At 39.3% G+C, this 21851-nt stretch overlaps 1 protein-coding gene across 2 annotated transcripts in view; it reads right to left on the reverse strand.

Moving 5' to 3' along the window:
• LOC149840874 (lipase class 3 family protein) overlaps positions 1 to 21851 on the reverse strand; it is a 150321-nt gene that overhangs the window by 27953 nt on the left and 100517 nt on the right. For both annotated transcript variants that reach the window (XM_090003413.1, XM_090003412.1), the window contains exons 11-13: positions 17326 to 17423; positions 16803 to 17068; positions 16154 to 16538 (exon numbers count right to left, since the gene is read on the reverse strand). In XM_090003413.1, coding sequence (XP_089859539.1) covers positions 16154 to 16538; positions 16803 to 17068; positions 17326 to 17423 — 749 coding nt within the window. The remainder of the gene's footprint in view (positions 1 to 16153; positions 16539 to 16802; positions 17069 to 17325; positions 17424 to 21851) is intronic.

A 21851-nucleotide genomic window follows, 5' to 3' on the forward strand; every position in this document is an offset into this window, starting at 1 on the left:
AATAAAGTAATCAACCTCAAACAATCATAAACTATGATGGTTCAGCATAGCTTTACAGACTAAACCATCCACATTGAGCAATAACCAGAATATCAAGTGGGTGATTAGAATTAACATGGACAACTTATAATCACAAAGCAACAGCTGTACCAATCGGCCAGCATGAATCAACACAAGCATGATATGTGTTTCAGAATAAGAAAAATATGATCTGTTAAACAAGATTTTCATAAGCCTAACTTGTATTACAACATTACTTTAAAAAAAATCAGCCTGCATCATCACAAGCCTGGAAGAAACCCCTCCAATTTGGGTTTATCCACTGCTACTTCTAAAGTCATCTCTTTACGAAACTGTGAAACACGGACAGTCCCCTCTTTAATTTTTATCTATTTTATTATTCTTCTGTTTTTCATAATAATCTGAAACCCCCCCTGCTCGATCCCTAAAACAGAAATCCGAAACCCCCAAATTAAAAATTTGGGGTTTTCGGTTTGGGGTGACAGACAACCCCAACATTGGAGATTTTCCCTCCCCCAGCAAGTCGACCCATTTGGGTTTTGGACAACCCACACCATACCCAATCCATGATCGACCTGAAGAAAAATTAGAGAAACCCTACCATTTTCCGGCGAGGAGGTTGCGGCAGCTACGATAGGAGGTCGGTTGCGTCTCCTGTCAAGGCTTCGAACAGCAGGCCCGAGCTCGGGGTGATCCGAGGGTTTAGAGAGAGAAGAGAGTGAGAGAGAGAATAGAACAGAGAGAGAGAGGTTTGGGGTCCCCTCTTTGTAGGAGGGTGGCCTCCCGAAAAGGAAGGAGCTCCTCCTCCTCCCGGCGGCTGCGGTGTGCTCCCCCTGTAACGCCCATCACCTCATGTGTTAGGGTTCGGCTGAACCCTAACACCCGATGTCTCGGGGGAGAGGGTTTCCCCCCTCAAAGCTTTTTATCGGGCAACCCATATCGGGTTGCCCCCCCTCATTAACCCCTCTTTAATTTTAACAGGGGGTGGATCGGGTCCGGGTCCGAACCACGACCCGAAATGCTGGACCCAAATTTGATTTGGGTCCGGGTCGCTTAAACAGCAGTGGACCCAAGGGTTGTATCCACTTGGGTCCGAACCGAGGATTTGAAATATTTAATTCCTTAAATATTTATTTATATAATATTACTAAAATACTCTAATATCCGAAATTTTCTTTTGGGTCCAATAACGGATCCTGGCCCAAATCCACAAAATTCTTAAGTTTTAGTGTAAAATTTGTGGTTCTTACATCCTTTCCTCCTAAAAAAAAAAATTCATCCTTGAAATTTACCTGTCAGTGTTACTCGAACAGCTCGGGGTATTTTTCTCGCATATTAGCCTCCGGTTCCCACGTGCTTTCATCGATGCCATGGTGTTGCCATCTCACCTTAACGAGAGGAATGGTCTTTGATCTCAAGACTCGCTCACATCGTTCCAGTATCTCCACTGGTTTTTCTTCCATTGTTAGGTCTTCCCTTATATCTACGTCCTCATATTGGATGACATGCGACGGATCTTGAAGATATTTTCTTAACATAGATACATGGAATACGTTATGTATCTGAGCATACTGAGGAGGTAGGGCTATACGATAGGCTGTTTCTCCAACCCGTTCCAAAATCTCAAAAGGTCCGACATATCTGGGACTCAATTTTCCTTTCTTACCAAAACGAAACACACTTTTGGTGGGTGATACCTTCACAAAGACTCGATCCCCCACATCAAAAGTGACCGCCCTGCGCCTTTGATCTGCATAACTCTTTTGTCGACTCTGGGCTGTGAGCAGTCTATCTCTTATCATCTTTATCTGTTGGGTGTAATGTTGTAACACGATTGGTGATTCTACCGACCGTTCTCCAATTTCATCCCAATACACAGGTGATCTACATGGTCTTCCATACAGAGCTTCGAAAGGAGCCATACCGATACTCGCATGGTAACTATTGTTGTAAGCATATTCGGCTAAAATAGCATGCTTGTCCCACTCACCTTTCCAATCCAGCATACATGCTCGCAACATATCTTCTAGTGTCTGGATAGTTCTCTCTGATTGTCCGTCAGTCTGGGGATGAAAAGTGGTACTCAGCTTCAGTTTCGTACCCAAGGCCTGTTGCAACTGACCCCAAAACCGAGAAGTAAATCGAGGATCTCGATCTGATATAATAGAGACTGGTACTCCATGCAGTCGAACAACCTCTCTGATGTATAAGTCTGCTAAGCTCTCGAGGGATTGATTTATTCGTATAGGTAGAAAATGAGCCGATTTCGTCAGTCGATCCACTATTACCCATATCGCGTCATGTTGTTTCCGTGTTTTCGGCAAACCCACCACGAAGTCCATGGTGATTTCTTCCCATTTCCACTGTGGAATCTCCATTTGCTGCATCATTCCACCAGGTTTCTGATGTTCTACCTTGACTTGCTGACAAGTCAAACACTTCGAGACATAACTTGCGACCTCACGCTTCATTCCATTCCACCAATACCCTCGTTGTAAATCTTTAAACATTTTTGTGCCCCCCGGGTGTATGGTGTACTTGGACCTATGTGCTTCACCCAATAGTTCTTCCTTCAACTTGGGATCACTAGGGACCCAAAGTCGCTTTTTCATCCAAATACTGCCATCTTTCTTGAGTGAGAAATGTGACTTCTCTTGTTGGGCTAGTGACTTCAATTTCTTATATTGGAGATCCTCTTTCTGACCTTCAATAATCTTTGTAAGGATCTCCGGGTGAGCAGACAAATTAGATAATTTGATACTTCCCACTACATCTGAAAACGGTTTCCAATCCATGAATTCCTCCACCAAATTCCACCCTTTTGTCAATAGACTGGACAAACTGCAACCAGCTTTGCGACTGAGAGAGTCAGCTACCACATTTGCCTTTCCTGGGTGATAGGAAATGGTAAAATCGTAATCCTTTATAAACTCCAACCATCGTCGTTGTCGCATGTTCAACTCTTTCTGGGAAAACAGGTACTTGAGACTTTTGTGATCAGTAAATACCTCAAATTGTTCCCCATACAGGTAATGTCGCCATATTTTCAAAGCGAACACTACAGCTGCCAATTCGAGATCATGAGTTGGATAGTTTCGCTCATGAATCTTCAATTGGCGAGAGGCATACGCTATCACCTTACCATTCTGCATTAAAACACATCCTAACCCAGTACCTGATGCGTCTGAGTAGACCACAAAACCACCATGACCTGAAGGTAAAGCCAACACTGGTGCGGTGGTAAGCTTCTTCTTTAAGATTTGGAAACTCTCCTCACACTTATCCGTCCATTCGAATTTGATTCCTTTCCTCAGGAGCTTGGTCATGGGCATAGCAATCCGTGAAAAGTCCTGAATGAATCTTCTATAATAACCTGCTAATCCTAGAAAACTCCTGATATCACTGATATTCTTTTGTTGACCCCAATTTAATACAGCTTCAACCTTAGCCGGGTCCACAACGACTCCATCTCGCGATATAACATGACCCAAGAACATGACCTTCTCGAGCCAGAATTCGCACTTGGAGAATTTGGCGAACAATTGGTGTTCCTTGAGAGTCCTCAATACAATCCTCAATTGTTCTCGATGTTGCTCTATACTTTCAGAGTATATAAGTATGTCATCAATAAAAACAATCACAAAAGTATCCAAGTACGCTCTGAATACCCGATTCATCAAATCCATGAATGCGGCGGGAGCATTTGTCAGTCCGAATGGCATAACTACGAACTCGTAGTGACCGTACCTTGTTCTAAAGGTTGTCTTGGGAATATCATCGTCCTTGATCCGAAGTTGGTGATATCCAGATCTAAGATCGATTTTTGAAAACACCTTAGCCTTTTGCAATTGGTCGAACAAGTCTTCAATGCGAGGTAGGGGATACTTATTTTTGACTGTTGCTTGATTCAACATCCGATAGTCTATACACAACCTCATAGAACCATCTTTCTTCTTTACAAACAGAACTGGTGCTCCCCATGGTGACACGCTTGGTCTAATGAAACCTTGTTCCATCAACTCTTGGAGTTGTTTCTTCAGCTCCTCCAACTCTACTGGAGCCATACGGTAAGGTGCTTTCGAGATTGGTGCCGTCCCAGGCACCAACTCGATATGAAAATCCACCTCACGCTGTGGAGGTAGTCCAGGCAACTCATCCGGAAACACTTTCGGAAATTCACGAACCACTTCAAGTTCTTCTAAAGGTGTGACCTTCGACTCACAGGAGAATACATTTACTAGGAAGGCTCGGCACCCCTGTCGCATATACTTCTGGGCTTTTAGTACTGATACAATTTGGCCCTTTACTGTAGGTCTCGAGAGCCGAAACTCAACCTTTGGCAATCCTGGTCGGGACAAAACCACTTTCCCTTGGCGACAGAGAACGTTGGCATAATGTTCATATAACCAATCCATCCCCAAAATGACATCATATTCAGTCATATCGAGCAAGATTAGGTCAGCAGGTAAGTTCTGCCCTTCAAGTACAATTATGACATCAGGGATGTAGTTTACACATATCGAATTATATCCTATCGGATTGTACACATATAATTCATGTTTCAGAGATTCAGTATGTGCACCAAGTAATTTTGCAAATTCTACGGATATGAACGAATGTGTAGCACCACAGTCAAATAGAACAAGTGCAGCACAGCCATTGACAAATACAGTACCTTGTACCAGATTTCCTTTCTCCAATTCTTCCGCAGTGGTGGCATATACTCGTCCCGGCACCCTCTTCTGTGCATTTTGCTGCGGTGTTTGCTGCGGCTGAGATGGTTGATGTTGCTGTCCTCCCCCGGCATTACGTTTCTGCATATCCGCCATCTTCTTGTGGCACTGACGGGCATAGTGACCCATCTTTCCACAGTAAAGACATGCTCCTGTGTCTCTAGGGCAAGGTTGTCCGTAGTGGGACCGGTTGCACTTCTGGCACACCCGATTTTGTCCTTGTTGCTGCGGAGGAAGATTTCCACCATTGTACTTTTGCTTCTTGTAAGGTGGCTGGTACTTCTTGCCACTGTGATGTTGCGGCGGACCGGCTCCCCGTTTCCCCGGTGTGTCTTTTTGACTCTTCCTTGATCTCTCCCATTCTTCATTCAGCATAGTAGCCACTTCAATGGCTTGTGCGAGGGTGGATGGCAGATTTATCATCACTCGTGGTCGCAATCCGTCCTTGAGTCCGCGGACATACCTAGTTGCTCTGGCTTTATCATTCGCGAACAAATTTGGGCAATAACGCTCCAAGGTCCGAAATTTGGTAGTGTATTCCACCAAATTCATATTTCCTTGTGTAAGCTCCAAGAACTCCTGATGCTCCTAATCACGAGCGTACTGGAGGAAATATGTCTCTAGAAATGTCCGCTTGAATTCTTCCCATGGAATAGTATCCTCTCCGGCAAAGTGGATGGTTCGGGTTGTGTCCCACCATTTCTGTGCATCTTCCGTCAAGCGGTAAGTGCCAAAGTCCGTTTGCTTATCCTCGGGAACAGACAGAACCCGAAAAGCTCGTTCTGTCTCTGCAATCCAACTCTCGGCTAGTTCAGGATCGGCCTTACCTGAGAAGGTAGGCGGGTTTAACTTCAAGAATTTCTCATACGTGATTGTGCTCGTATTATGCCTTTCACTTATGGCTGCAGCTAACTCCGCCTGGTGGCGCATTTGGGTGTCCATGGTTTGAGCCAGATTACCAAGAGTTTCCATCAAGAAACCCCTTTGGTCCTGCCATTCATTTGCCGTGCTCGAACTAGCTTGGGATCGACGGTACATCTAATAACCATTTCAATACACACAGTTTTACTATCTTTGCATTATAGTGTTTCAAAAATCATTACAGGTATATATTTATACTTATATAGGAGAAACAATGCAATTATCATGACTACTAAAGTAAAATAAATAAAATATACTCACAGAGCGATCTCAGGATGTGGCATGACCGTGATCCTTGATTTATTGTTCCCAGGCTCTGATACCATAACTATAACGCCCCAAAATTTTAACCCAGATTTTCCAGGATTTTTTTTTTTTAAGCGGAAACAACTAATAATTCCTGGGTTAAGCATTTCAGAACAATACAGGAAGGTAAAAGCAAACCACACCATTTATTTCCACTTCAATAATAATAAAATCCAACATCAGAGTTTTCACATTGTGAGTCTCAAAACAAAAATCTCAATCTGAAAGAAAGCAGAACCGCCAGGGAACAAATAGATCAAGTCTGGGTCTGGGTCAGCGCCTCATCCCGCATCGCTCATAGAACTACTCTTCTCCTGAAAATAATAGAAATTATAGGAATTAGACTACCACGTCTAAGTAGGAAAACTGTAATTATTCTTGCAAGTAGATCATGTGTCAAAGTGTGATGTGGGTGTCGTGTTTGAATTTCAGTCTAACATAAACACATAAGGAATTCGATGCAACAGCAATCATAGACATATATCTGAATAAAAAGGTAGATTATGTAACAGTTATACTTAAGCACAAAAAGCATTTTATGCAACTACAACAATTAAGCAAGGTATTAAGCAATTAAAGCAGAACTTACACTAACATGAATAACATTCAATTAACTAATAAATACACAATTTAGGCTGTTGTTTCCTCATATGCACCGAATATAAAGCATGATGAAAGAGTAAGCAAGTGTCTCTTTAATGACTCCAACACCGTGATACCTAACTGTTCTAGTTAATGTTTATCTTTTCTTATCCCGCGGGTACACACGGGCCAAGGCAACCATCACAGAAGAGAACGTTCGGGGGTATATTATTCAAGGTCGTTTTATTAACCCGAACCTTCTAACTGTGACTGAAATCCCAAGGGAGCGGCCAGTGACCGAGAGAAACTCCCAAAGGCCAAAACCAAACCGGGATGCATCCCTAACTTCTGCAGAAGAACATGAAACTACCGCCTAGGACACAATTGGTAGTCCGGGTCCCCCGACTCTGAGGACTGGGACCAACGAGTCGCTTTACGCTCGAAACCAAACACATGTCCCCAGAGTTTTGTACCACTTACCCTCTCCAAGGTAAGCCCGAAACTGAGTGGGTTAATCTTTTCATTTAGTTAATTTCCCAAAGTATGGGGCATTTCCCCAACTTCTTTCTACTATCATAGTAGTAGGATTCTCAACCTTAGTCATTCTACCCTGGTGTATATAACAGTCTCAGTCATTTGTCATTTTAATTGCATAACCCACCCACAGTGCTCCGGTGCCTTTAAACCAGTCAAGCACACAAGTTATTATTTAATTTCCTTACCAATATACTTGAACCAGACCACACACCTTCATTAGGTACTTAACCCGTATCGGGTAGTCCAATCTGTCTTGCCCATTAGGCAAGGCACATGTCTAAAGATTGCAGCGTACACCAAGTTATGTGTTGAATCAACATCTAATATGTAACAACTTCTATGTATGCTCAGCATAATTTATTATCATGTAGGGTCTCACTATGACAATTTCCAACAAACCTGGTAACTACCAGTATCTTCAATAGTTAACATGAGTTATCATAAGCATGCCATATCTCCCAACATAATACATAGACAAAAATAGGCTAACAGGAATTTACCTAGACAAGTTAGGGTTTACGTAATGGAATAGTGTCAATCGGCCAGCATAAACATGCTATATTTTATAGGATGAAACCATTAGCATCAGTCAACATAAATTATGTTATGTTTAACATAGATTTACATAATAATTTAATCAACATAGGCTGATTATAACTATGCTAAGTTCAGCATAACTTTACAGACTAAACCATCAACATTGAGCAATAACAAGAATATCAAGTGGGTGATCAGAATTAACATGGAAAACTTATAATCACAAAGCAACAGCTGTACCAATCGGCCAACATCAACATGCTATATTTTACAGAATGAAACCATTAGCATCAGTCAACATAAATTATGTTATGTTTAACATAGGTTTACATAATAATTTAATCAACATAGGCTGATTATAAACTATGCTAAGTTCAGCATAACTTTCCAGAATAAAGTAATCAACCTCAAACAATCATAAACTATGATGGTTCAGCATAGCTTTACAGACTAAACCATCCACATTGAGCAATAACCAGAATATCAAGTGGGTGATTAGAATTAACATGGACAACTTATAATCACAAAGCAACAGCTGTACCAATCGGCCAGCATGAATCAACACAAGCATGATATGTGTTTCAGAATAAGAAAAATATGATCTGTTAAACAAGATTTTCATAAGCCTAACTTGTATTACAACATTACTTTAAAAAAAATCAGCCTGCATCATCACAAGCCTGGAAGAAACCCCTCCAATTTGGGTTTATCCACTGCTACTTCTAAAGTCATCTCTTTACGAAACTGTGAAACACGGACAGTCCCCTCTTTAATTTTTATCTATTTTATTATTCTTCTGTTTTTCATAATAATCTGAAACCCCCCCTGCTCGATCCCTAAAACAGAAATCCGAAACCCCCAAATTAAAAATTTGGGGTTTTCGGTTTGGGGTGACAGACAACCCCAACATTGGAGATTTTCCCTCCCCCAGCAAGTCGACCCATTTGGGTTTTGGACAACCCACACCATACCCAATCCATGATCGACCTGAAGAAAAATTAGAGAAACCCTACCATTTTCCGGCGAGGAGGTTGCGGCAGCTACGATAGGAGGTCGGTTGCGTCTCCTGTCAAGGCTTCGAACAGCAGGCCCGAGCTCGGGGTGATCCGAGGGTTTAGAGAGAGAAGAGAGTGAGAGAGAGAATAGAACAGAGAGAGAGAGGTTTGGGGTCCCCTCTTTGTAGGAGGGTGGCCTCCCGAAAAGGAAGGAGCTCCTCCTCCTCCCGGCGGCTGCGGTGTGCTCCCCCTGTAACGCCCATCACCTCATGTGTTAGGGTTCGGCTGAACCCTAACACCCGATGTCTCGGGGGAGAGGGTTTCCCCCCTCAAAGCTTTTTATCGGGCAACCCATATCGGGTTGCCCCCCCCTCATTAACCCCTCTTTAATTTTAACAGGGGGTGGATCGGGTCCGGGTCCAAACCACGACCCGAAATGCTGGACCCAAATTTGATTTGGGTCCGGGTCGCTTAAACAGCAGTGGACCCAAGGGTTGGATCCACTTGGGTCCGAACCGAGGATTTGAAATATTTAATTCCTTAAATATTTATTTATATAATATTACTAAAATACTCTAATATCCGAAATTTTCTTTTGGGTCCAATAACGGATCCTGGCCCAAATCCACAAAATTCTTAAGTTTTAGTGTAAAATTTGTCGACTTATTCCTTTATTCCGAAGAAAGGCAATAAACTCGTTCGACACATTGTAAATGCACAATATCACAGGAAAACTTTGTTTTGACCAGCGAATAGAATTCCCGAAATATTTGGAAAACTTCATGCTTATGTTTCAAGAAATATATCCAAGTATAGCGGGAATAAGAATCAATAAAGATAATATAGTAACGACTGCCAGAGAGAGAAGTAATAGGTCCGGGTCCCCAAACATCGGAACAAATAATCTCAAATGGCTTTGAAGCCCTTTTATTAATAATATGAAACGGAAGAACATGAATTTTGCAGAGTTCACATGAGAAACATTTTTTATTCTCTAAAAATGAACATAAACTAGACTCTGGAAGAAGGCCATCAGATACAAGATTTTCAACGAAGCCCCGACTACAATGTCCCAAGCGACTGTGCCAAATATCTGGCTTATTACAATGAGATGAATTAAAAACTTTCAATGAAGTGAAAAACAAAGATTCTGAAGACGAAGAAATTCAAGAATGCTTGGACGGCTTCAACTGGAGAACTGAGACTGAAGGCGAAGACAATGAGAGAATCTCCTTGAAGACGTACATGTTTCCTTGTCGCTCCCCCTTAGCGAACGTCACCTTCGTCCGTAGATCCTTAACATAAACAGAGGAGGGAGTAAATTCGACAGAAGAATTCATATCGTCAATAAGTTTAGCTACAAAGACAATGTTCTTTTTAATATTAGGGGCAAGGAGGACATTGGACAAGTGAAGTGAGGAATTTGACATAGGGATATGTGTACTGCCAGTATGACTAATGGAGTGATAAGTTCCATCTCCCGTAACTATACTACCTTTTTCAAAATAAGACAATAAGTGAGATAACTTACCCGCATTACCTGTGACATGGGTGGCAGCACCGGAATCAACGTACCACTCGCCTTACTCATTTTGCTTGATCGTCATCTGTGACAATGTTGATAACAAAAGTTGTTGCACATTTGTAGATGGCGCTTTCGTGTCTACAGTAGAAGCTTTATTTTCAATTTTGTTTATTTTTTCTCTATTCTGCAGATTAAACCAACAATCAACTTTCACATGTCCTCTTTTGTTACATAAGAAACAAGTGGGAACTCTCCTCTGATTCCCTGCATTAAAAACACCCGAAATATTAGGTTTAGGCAAGATACCACGTCCTCCCTGTCCAAAACGGCCTCTGTCTCTGCCTCCTTGATGCCCTGCATTCCCTCGTCCAAAACCTACAAAAGTCTCCATAGCCAAAACTGAATGGGAACGAGCTGATTCATTTCCTTCTGCCCTTTGTTTTATAATCATCTCAAGCTGAAGAAGTTTCGCTTGAAGGTCGTCAAAATTGGGCAAGTGAGGAAGACATGTCAAAGTTGTGGCAAACATGTCAAAATCAGAGCCCAACCCATTAAGGAGTTGTACTTTGTCTTTATCTGAAATAACACTTCCAATAACAGCCAATTGGTCAGTAATACTCTTCAAGCGGCCTATGTATTCCATAACTGTCATGGAGCCTTTCTTTAAACTTTAAAACTCATTCTTTAAGTACATAACTCGGGCTTTTGATATCTGGGAGTATGTTTGAGAGAGCTTACTCCATAAATCTGCCGCAGTGCACTTATTTGAAAGAGTAGCCAACACTTCTTGAGAGAGTGTTGACGTAATATAAGCAACCAAAGATTGATCCCGCTTTCTCTAAGCTGTATACTCTAGATTCTTAATAGATTTGGTAATTGCATCACCCTTCTCATCCTTGGTTTCCTGCAAAATAAGTCGTGGTGGTACAGGAATGGAATCATCCAAATGTTCATCAAGATCCTGACTCCGTATAAACGGAAGTATTTGTCTCTTCCATGTTAAGAAATTAGAATGAGTAAGTTTTTCTGTAACAAGTTGATTTAAGAAACTTGCACTGGATGACGAGTATGAATCCATATCAATGAAAACAATGAATATGCGAACAAAATGGATTGAAAAAAACAAACTAAGTTGAGATCACTTAATCAATTAGTAGAGCTTCAATAAAACATGTACTTGTGCAACCAATACCTTGAAAGAGAATTCCTTTTTTTTTTGAGACGAGAATGTAATATGTTACAGTCTGCCTGATGACGTTGCACAGAAAACACTGATTTCACAGCTGATTGAAAATGATGAAGAACAACAATACAAATTCGAGAAAATCTGATACGATGGTGAATGCTAGACTATGACAATAATATTTCGAACAAAATGATATGAATCGTCTAGCAATACAAGGAGTATTCACAGCACAAACTTAGAAAAATATCAAATTCAGAAAGTAAACCACAGAAAGTGCAGTTGACAAAAAGATGCAGTTGTAGATAAAAGAAAGGTGATATTGAAGAAGGAGATACAACTGAAGGAGAAGTTGCAGACGCAGACGATGTTGAAGAAGAAGGAGACAGTCGTGGATGTTGAAGAAGAAGACACTGATGTTGAAGGAAGAGATGCGGCCAAAGAATAAGATGAAGGAGTCTTCACTATGTTGATACTGAAAGAGAAGGATGACAAACGATGTTGAAGAAAGAGACAGTCGTGGATGTTGAAGAAAAAGACGTTGATGTTGAAGGAAGAGATGCAACCGAAGAATAAGATGAAGAAGTCTTCACGGCTGCCTTTTCAGATCTTGTTGAACGTGTCACTGGTAGGGTTCTGCAGCCGTTGCTTTGATACCATATAAGAAATCAAGAGAGAGAGATAGGTTTACTTCACTGCTCAGCCTGCACAGGAAACAGAGAAACAGAGAGAAAGGGAGAAGCACAAAGGCTGGGGCGGCTTAACAACCACACCACCGAGCCCTAATACCTTTATATAAAAATAATTTTATAATATTACAAAAATACCATTAATGAACGTCAATTGCATAGTAACGAAGGATTGATGTGCGTATGGATCTGGATCCAAATCCATACGCATGCTCTATTTTAACATCGTCAACTTGGTGACATTTACAAGTCACCCCTACCAGATAAGCAGAGCTCTTGTGGGCCAAAAATACAGTCTTTAACTAGTGAAAAACTTTTGCATGAAAAACTGTAGCCCACACTTTCTTCAAAAAATCTTGTCTCCCACTAGGGGAACATAGAATACAAAAAAATGTATGAAAAAAGGGAGCTGTTTCATATCACATTAGACAAGTGAAATATTCAAGCTGTGATTATTAGGATTTATAGCATACAACAACAACAACAACTCCGCCTTCATCCCAAAACAATTGGGGTCGGCGATATGAACCAAAAAAGAAAATCATTTTGGGTCTTCCACATGAATCCTTCTCCTCCAATCATTTTTATCCCATGCCATGTCCTCGGTGAGGTTCAAAGCATTCATATCCTTTCCTATCATCTCCATCCAAGTCTTCTTAGGCCTACCCCGACCTCTTTTAACTAATATATTTTTTCATTTCTCCATCCTTCTAACTGGAGCATTATTAGGCCTTCGCCGAATATGTCCAAACCACCGTAAACGATTCTCTCTCATCTTATTTTCAATGGATGCAACGCCTACCTTCTTACGTATCTCCTCATTTCGAATCTTATCTTTTATTGTATTTTCACACATCCATCTAAGCATACGCATCTCAGCTACACTCATTTTTTGAATATGATGTCTCTTGGCAGCCCAACATTCTGTACCATATAGTAAAGCGGGCCTAATTGTCGTCCTATAAAACTTTCCCTTCAACCGCAATGGCATTCTACGATCGCACAACACTCCAGTTGCGCATTTCCATTTCATCCACCCAACCTTTATCCTATGATTTACATCTCCATCAATTTCTCCATACTTTTGAATGATAGATCCCAAATATTTGAAACAGTCATCCACTGGTATTTCTTGCTCACCAAGCTTCACTACACTCCCATCACTACTTCGTTGCTTACTAAACCGACATTCCATATATTCTGTCTTACTCTTACTCAACTTAAAACCTCTTGCTTCCAATGTCTGTCTCCATAATTCTAACTTAGCATTAACCCCAGCTCTAGACTAATCAATCAAAACAATATCATCAGCAAACAACATACACCACGACACATTTTCTTGAATTGATCTCGTAAGCTCATCCATCACTATAGCAAATAGGAAAGGGCTTAATGCAGATCCTTAATGTAACCCAACCGTTATAGGAAAATTGGTTGTCACCCCTCCGCAAGTGCAGACATTGGTTAATACTCCTTCGTACATATCTTTAATTATACTAATGTACTTGAGAGAAACACCTTTCTTCATCATTGTCCACCAGAGAACATCCCTAGGTACTCTATCGTATGCCTTCTCCAAATCAATAAAAACCATATGCAAATCTTTGTTCCTCTCTCTATATCTCTCAATAAGTTGTCTAAGAAGATGTATAGCTTCCATAGTTGATCTTCCAGGCATAAAACTAAATTGATTCTCCGATATCATGACAACCTTCCTCAACCTATACTCAATCACCCTCTCCCAAAGTTTCATAGTATGACTCATGAGTTTTATACTATGATAGTTTGTGCAATCTTGTATATCACCCTTATTCTTATATAAAAGCACCAAAGTACTCTTCCTCCACTCATTAGGAATCTTATTTGTCTGCTAAATCTTGTTAAAAAGATTTGTCAACCATACTAAACCTTTCTCACCAAAGCATTTCCAAGCCTCGATAGGTAAACCATCTAGGCCAACTGCCCTTCTTGATTTCATTTTCTTCAAAGCCTCTGCAATTTCTTTCTTTTGAATCTTGCGCATAAACTCACAATTCATCTCATGAAAAGGAATGGAGAAGTCTACAAGATCCTGAGCATGATTTCCATTAAATAGCTTATCAAAATAATCTTTCCATCTCTCCTTAATCTCCTCATCTTTGACTAAAACCCTTTGTGTTTCATCTTTGATACATCTAACCATACCCAGATCTCTCGATTTCCTATCTCTCATCTTTGCAAGCCTATAAATATCCTTCTCGCCCTCTTTGGTATTCAACTTGTCATAAACTTCCTTATATACCTTATCCCTCGCGTTTCGAGCTACTTTTTTAGCTTTCTTCTTTGCTATCCTATACTTCTCCAAATTCTCATTATCACGACTCTTACTTAGATTTCTATAACATTCTCTTTTAACCTTAATAGTTAATTTGACATCCTCGTTCCACCATAATGTATCCTTACCTAGCGGTGCACCGCCTTTAGACTCACCCAATACCTCCTTAGCCACCTTTCTCATGCCACCCGCTAACTTATTCCACATTGATTCTGAATCCTCCTCGAGACACCAATCAACTTCCTTAACTACCTGCTCTATAAACATTCCTTGTTTAGCTTCTTTTAGTGCCCACTACTTAATTCTAGGATCTATCCTATGTCTATCCCTTTTGCGTCATTTTCTAATTCTAAGATCTAAAATTAAGACTATGTTGTGTAGCTACATTTTCTCCCGATATAACCTTACAATCGATGCAACAACCCCTATCTCTCTTTCTAAGTAGGAAAAAATCTATCTGACTCGTATTAACCTCACTTTTAAATGTTACTAGGTGACTCCCTCTTCCTAAATCAAGTGTTAGCTAAGATCATATCATAGGACAAACCAAAATCTAAAATCCTTTCTCCACTTTTGTTTCTTTCTCTTATACCATATTTTCTATGGATACTCTCAAATCTATCTCTACTAATGCCTACATGTCCATTAAGGTCACCGCCGATGAAAAGCTTTTCTCCATAAGATATCCCTTGTACTACTCCATCTAAATCTTCCCAAAATTGACGCTTAATGGAATCATCTAAACCTACTTAAGGTGCATAAACACTAATAATATTAATAATATCCGTACCTAATACTAATTTAATAAGTAAAATCCTATCACCCTTCCTACGGACCTCAACTACATTATCTATAAACTCATGACTAATAACAATCTCTACTCCATTCCTATTCCTATTTATTCCTGTATACCAAATCTTATATCCCCAAGGTTCTATCACTTTTGCTTTCTCACCTACCCATTTGGTCTCTTGTAGACATAAAATATCCATCTTTCTCCTACACATAACATCTATTAACTCTACCAACTTACCAGTTAAAGACCCTATGTTCCAAGTGGCTAACCTAATTTTATGGTCTTGAACTATCTTCTTTACCCCCACCCGTCCAACAAAGTGAAGGAACCCTTGCCTATTTGACACCACACCTGGGCGCCGGTGTGACGCGTCGCTTCTAGGCGATGACCTAGCAACCCTTGCCCATTTATTACTGCCTCCGGGCCTATAGAGTACAACGCATCGCTCAGTAGGGAACGCCCCAACGAAATTCTCATATTGGTTCATATTCATAGGGTGTGACTAAGTTTTTATGTTGGTTGTCACTGGCCTACCGCAACCCTCCTCTTTTATCCGGGCTTGGGACCGGCAGTGTATAACTAAACAGTTATACACAGGCGGAGATTAGGATTTATAGCATGAGAGAAAAAAAAGAAAAAAAAATTGCTTACAGGTAGATAAATTTTTTATGGTAATACCCATTAAAAAATATCTTGACCCAGTTGTGAGTTTGAGAAACAAGTCCTGTTTTCCATCAACTGTAAAGTTTCCAACCCAGAATTTCCCTCACCTTTTCAGTCAATTCCAAATACCGATTTTATACAATTTCCAGCATAACATGTTGGAACTTTGGATTTTTATACTGGTTCAACAGATCACCACTCTTAACCAACCTTTTCATGTCATATAGATCCAAGGCAAAATTTCTAGTTCTATGCGTACAAGTCAAAATATGATGCATGGAGAGAGAAAATAAAGATACCTTAGCTTATAGAAGAAACTAATGGGAATAATGAAAAATATAGATTCATTACCTCCATGGAAGATGATCAAGGAACATGTAAGGGGTCACTACAATATCCTTAAAAGTCTCTCTGCTACCCACATAAGCACTAAAGCTGTCATCCCCACCATGATGATTCCAGCTTTTCCAGAGAGATGAGCATTTCTTCCCGCTTTCTGGTATTATATGTATGACGAGGCCAGGGAGAAACACTTCCTGAGGATCCTTTGAAGAGGGCCGGGTTGATGGTTCACCATCAGCAATCTGAAATAAAAGGTTTCCAGCTGGAAACACCTCTGCACCCTGACGGGCTTGATAAAGATTTTCATCAAAACAATCTGTACATTTTTCTAAAGAGGATCTGCCCTTAAAGGCATTTGCTTCCTGGATGAGAATATCTTGGACTGGTCCACTACCTGCATCCAGTGAACTTTTGTTATCAGACATGCACTCATGTCTAGAAGTCATATCCGAAGAGAGTTATTGAATCTGAAAAGCATTAAGAGGAGAAATTCCAAAATCTCCAAAATCCTAAGACCTTTGTGAAGGTCCAATAGTACATTAGTTCAGTACAAGTTTGCTATGATGGAAATTGCACTTTTGATAATCTAATAGATAATAAGCATGATGACTAGGCATATTAAAAAAGAAAGAATGACATCAGCACACAGAAAGACCACCATTGACTGTATCTTTATACTGTTGCCTCCGATAGGTTTGGCCACTGTCTCCAGCAAGCATACTCCCGGTATAAACAGGAGGAGAAATCCATTCATTCTCTCTAGCCTCATGAGATTGATTTGTTTGCAAAATCCTTCTGGCAAGCTTACATATCATAGCTGAATTAGCAGAAGAATCCTGAGCAAGAGCTTCCATTGCTGCAGCACGTAATCTCAGGATTGAACATATTGAAAGGCGTGCTGAGAACTCATCATTGTATACAATACTGCAAAAGATCCAAATAATGGTTAAACTTCAGAGTTCCCAGTTCAAAGAAAAGGAATCATCAAGCGTAACTGCATGACAGATGAGGTCCATCGGGCAGAGAACCACTGACTAAGCCGATTGATAAACTAGCCAAAGAGTCCCTTTTTCAATGTAATTTGATTGAAAAGAACTGTCTAAAAGTAGAATGAAGAAAAGATATAAACTGTAGGCATGCAAGAATGCTCCAGCTGAAAGCAAAATAACATTCATAATAACCTTGTGACAAAGTCTGAACATGCTTCTGCAACTATTGGGTCAACACACGGTAGTGTCCCATAAGAATACACATGCAAGTTTGGATATTTCCGGTATAACTGCAGAATGAAAAGTAATGGTGAGAATGCCATTTTGAATATCTTTCAGATAATACATGTTTCTAAAATGAATAAAAAGGGACAAAAAAAGAGTTTGTAGGCTTCAAGAAATGTTCAATCAGACAGTTTTGGTGGCTTTTCCTCTTTACTCTCGCTATCAAAATTTTAGATGTGATCACATTTTATGATACATAGCTTGAAACAGAATTAAATGGAGTAATAATTGTTCCCTTCATACTTCCTGCTTAGGCAGGTATTAAAGAAGTCAAACTAAGTATCTGATTCCACACATTTCAGGAGAGATGAAACAGTTCAACTGATAAATTTCTGCATTAAACATCAAAACAGAAAGCAGATATTTGAAGAAATAAATTAACACTCAACAATTGATTCATAAGAATCAACAGTCAGAACAATGAAAAACTGTTGGCAAGTTTTATATCAACAGAACAATGAAAAACTGTTGGCAAGTTTTATATCAAAAGAGAAAAAAATAACCAAAACAAATAGAAGTTCCAGACTCAATACAGAAAAATTCCATAAGCAGGGCAGAATACCAATGTGTTGAACAATTTACTAGAAGATCACCAAAAAGCAACCCATAACAAACAAAAGTATGTGGGGGCAGCACAATGAGTTCCTAGAAAGCTTAGAAAATCCAAGTAGGGGTATGATGTCCATCAGTAGGAAGAACAAGCTAAAGGATCAACTGTGTGCAGATAATCAGCTCCAACTCCAAGCATCATCATTCTCTCCAGAGGACAAGAACAACCATACCTTAAGTTACAAAAAACACAAAAAGCAAATGCTTGACTTTATTTATTTCATTAGGCCTGACATGAAACCACAGTTACAGGGTTCGCCACTTTGGCACGCAACCAGTCACATGCACTATAGGGTGCAGTGTTCTGAATGTACCAGGGTTCCTATCAGTTTGAATGGCCCAAACCCAGTATACATGGTCGTTGGATGCCTTGAAGACCATTTGTGGCCTACAACTCCAGTGACTGCATGAAACGCCATACTTTCACTTTCTACAGTAAATTCAACCACATTTATTAGAGATATATAGAGAGTTAATTGCCGTTGTCTAGCTGCATGTACATATAAAATTGGGACTAGTGCTGTGGAAAACCATCACATTTTATGTTAAAAGCAAAAGGTAAAGACTATGGTGGTGACTGTAATTGTATAGGGTTCCCTTCTCATGCTCATATCAGATCCATAATAAAATATAGATAAGGATGTAAAATAAAAAAAACTTTGATTTTGAGAAAAAATAATTAAAAAGAAAAGTGCACAGAGAAATGAGCCCTTAACAATATATTTATCAACTGTGGATAATTTGATTAAATTGTAACGACCCCAAACTGACCCTCGAAAAATGCAGATATTTTTTTAAAACAATTGCAAAAAACCTTCAAAAGGACCAGGGGTGCATTATTGATTTAATATTCCCATTTCATCAACCATATCAAACATAGAGTCAATTTAAAACTATGAATAGAACTTCATTTATTTAATCAAATAAGTCAAGAGAGTTCAAAATTCAAAATCAACTCTATTCCATCCCATGCACATCAGAACTCGGGCCACCAAATCATAAACCTCAATTCCTCGAGCCAGCCAGTCCCTCTCATCACTGAGTCTCTGTAATATCTCGTAATTTTTCATAATTTTTAAGCTCAAAAACGTATTTTTTAATTAAATATGACAAAATTGTGAAAAATATTTAAATATGGGCTAATGTCAACATGGGTCTGGACATGGTTCAAGGCCCATTGACAAGATCTCTATATGATAAGAAAAATCTGTGAATTTATTTGTTTTTAGCCTTTAAATTTGAGCGAAATTCAGGTTAAATTCGGGAGCGAAATAGATCTAAGACCATAGTTAGATCCGTTTCGGAACGTAGATCTCTTAGAATATCTGTTTTATCGAATTCGGATATCTGTTGGTTCAAAAAATGTATTTTTTAAAATTGATCGACCTTTATTTTTGGGTCTTTTTCAATTTAGATCGAACTCCACCCGCTCTGTTGGGCTGATGTTAATATAGATTTTGACCCAGTCCAGGATCCATATTAACTAGAACCCAGTCTGGGTTGAGATTCAATTGGAATTGGATATGGGTTTGGATCATGGATCCCTACCCCCTTAAAGAATTTCTTCCACGAAATTATAATGTACTGAATAAATGTTGGTAGTGGTCACGCATGTCGACCTCGGGCACCCACATGCATTCGTCCAGTCCATGATGCTACCAACGCACCTTTACGAATGGGATCATCCTACTATGTAGTGTCTTCTCTTGGCGATCCACAATCTCCGTTGGCCTCTCCTCTGTCATCAAGTCAGGCTATACCTCAACTACTTCGTAGTGGATGATCACATGTGAAGGGTCAGGCAGATACTTTCTCAACATCGAGATGTGAAAGACGTAAATCTGAAAAAACTGAGGAAGGAGCGCCACACTGTTGGTTGACTCGTTATAACGGCCTCAACTTATCCCCGTTAAAAAGTGATTTTTTTTTTTAAGAATTGTAGAAAATAAAACCCAAGAATTCAGGGTCTCAAAGACTTAACAACATTCCAAACCACAAGAGATCTCTACATTGAACCAACCAATAAAAAATAACTAACTTTATTAATCAAATATCAAAGTCTGAGAAGAAAATTTAAATAAAGTCTAAAATCCTAGAACCACACTGTCCAAGAATAACAGAAGTAAGTCACGCGATCTCGCAGGTTCCCTGATGCAGTCATCCTCATCATTGAGCTCTAGGTCATATGAAAAACATACGAAGTACTGGGTAAGAATCACAGATTCTTTTTACAAAAATCGAAATAAGCAAGAAAAAACATAAATCAAATTCATACAAGTATTCAAAGAAAATATAACAACAACAATCGCATAAACCATTTACTATTCAAGCATTTGAAAACAGTTATTATGCAATAACAATTTTTCATATGAAATAGAAACAAATAAAAATGCATGATCTAATGCAGAACAGTAAACTATGCATGATTCCAAAGCACATATATGAACAATTTATTAAGTTATTATCAGAGTTTTTTTACATGCATGTCTCTATTAAATGCACACAAGTTTAGTTGTAACGACCTCAACTCATACCCGTGAAAAGTGATAATTTTTTTTTTCAAATGCGAAAACATTATCAGAGACCCAGGGCCTTTACAGTTACAACATATCTACAACTACAAGGGATCTTATACTCATCTTTTCAACCAAACCAAACTTTATTTAATTAAAATTCATATAGTCTGAGACATAAACAAATAAAAGATAAATAAAGCAAAAAGAAGAGTCACATTGTCTAAAAGAATTTGCCAAGCAGTCGTGTAGTACCCTCGTAGCTGTTAGAAAGTGAGTTGAAATGAATTACAAGAATGCTCAATGCATTCACAAGGTCCAACATTGGACAAACACAACTCCGCAATGAGAAATAAAGAAATGGTCCACTAAGGGACACCACAAGAAGCCTACGAAGAGGCATAAAATGCATACACTTCATTGAATGAGGGCCTAAAAGGCCATGCTTTACATGTGGGAATGCCCCTCTATTTATACACAAAGGAGAGAGGGAGAGAGTGAGAAAAAGTGAGAGAGAGAGAAGACCTTGGGAGGCCCAAAAGGGACTCGTTGGGCCCCCAACGATCACATTTATGACCGTTGGGGGTCTAACGACTCCTTTGGTTGGGACCCCCAATGCAATGCATTAATTGCATTTTACAATAAATAAAAAAGGAAAAAAGAAAAAGAAATAGAAAATAAAATACATGTAAAAAGACTAAAATGCCCCTAATGGGCAGAATTACAAAAATACCCTTTATCAGGTATGATATATATGTATATATATATATGTATATATACATATATATATGTATATGATTACATATATTTTAACACCCCCCCTCAAACTTTGTGTGGGGATAACGAAAAGTTTGAAGATACAAAATGAGGGTTCCAAGTCTTCAAAAAAAAATCTTCAATGAAAGTCGTCAACTTTACAGCACATGAAAGAACTTTGTAAATGTCAGCCTTTAATTGTCTTTAACGATAATCCCCAAGCTCCTTTTACGATGTATCATAGATGCTTCATTCATCCCATCTTGAAGATCCTGTGGAACAAGCCAAAAGAACTCCAAGTAAAAAGTATCTTTGTATCTTAATCAAATAAGAGATATCAAAAATGGATGATAGACCATAGCATTGATTAAGAAGGACAATGATTCAAAAGATATTTTATGCATTTCGATTGAGTATTATGCAAAACATGAATTAAACTTAAACATTGATAAAACACACTAAGTTCTTGAAGAAAGATAAGTGCACAAAGGCCACACTAAGAACATTTGAACAAAAAAATCTCCAAGAACCATGTAAAAATGCCTTCAAAGATGC

Source organism: Nuphar pumila, chromosome 4 (genome assembly GCF_984573655.1).
Source record: "Nuphar pumila chromosome 4, dmNupPumi1.hap1.1, whole genome shotgun sequence".
In the NCBI taxonomy this organism is placed as follows: Eukaryota; Viridiplantae; Streptophyta; class Magnoliopsida; order Nymphaeales; family Nymphaeaceae; genus Nuphar; species Nuphar pumila.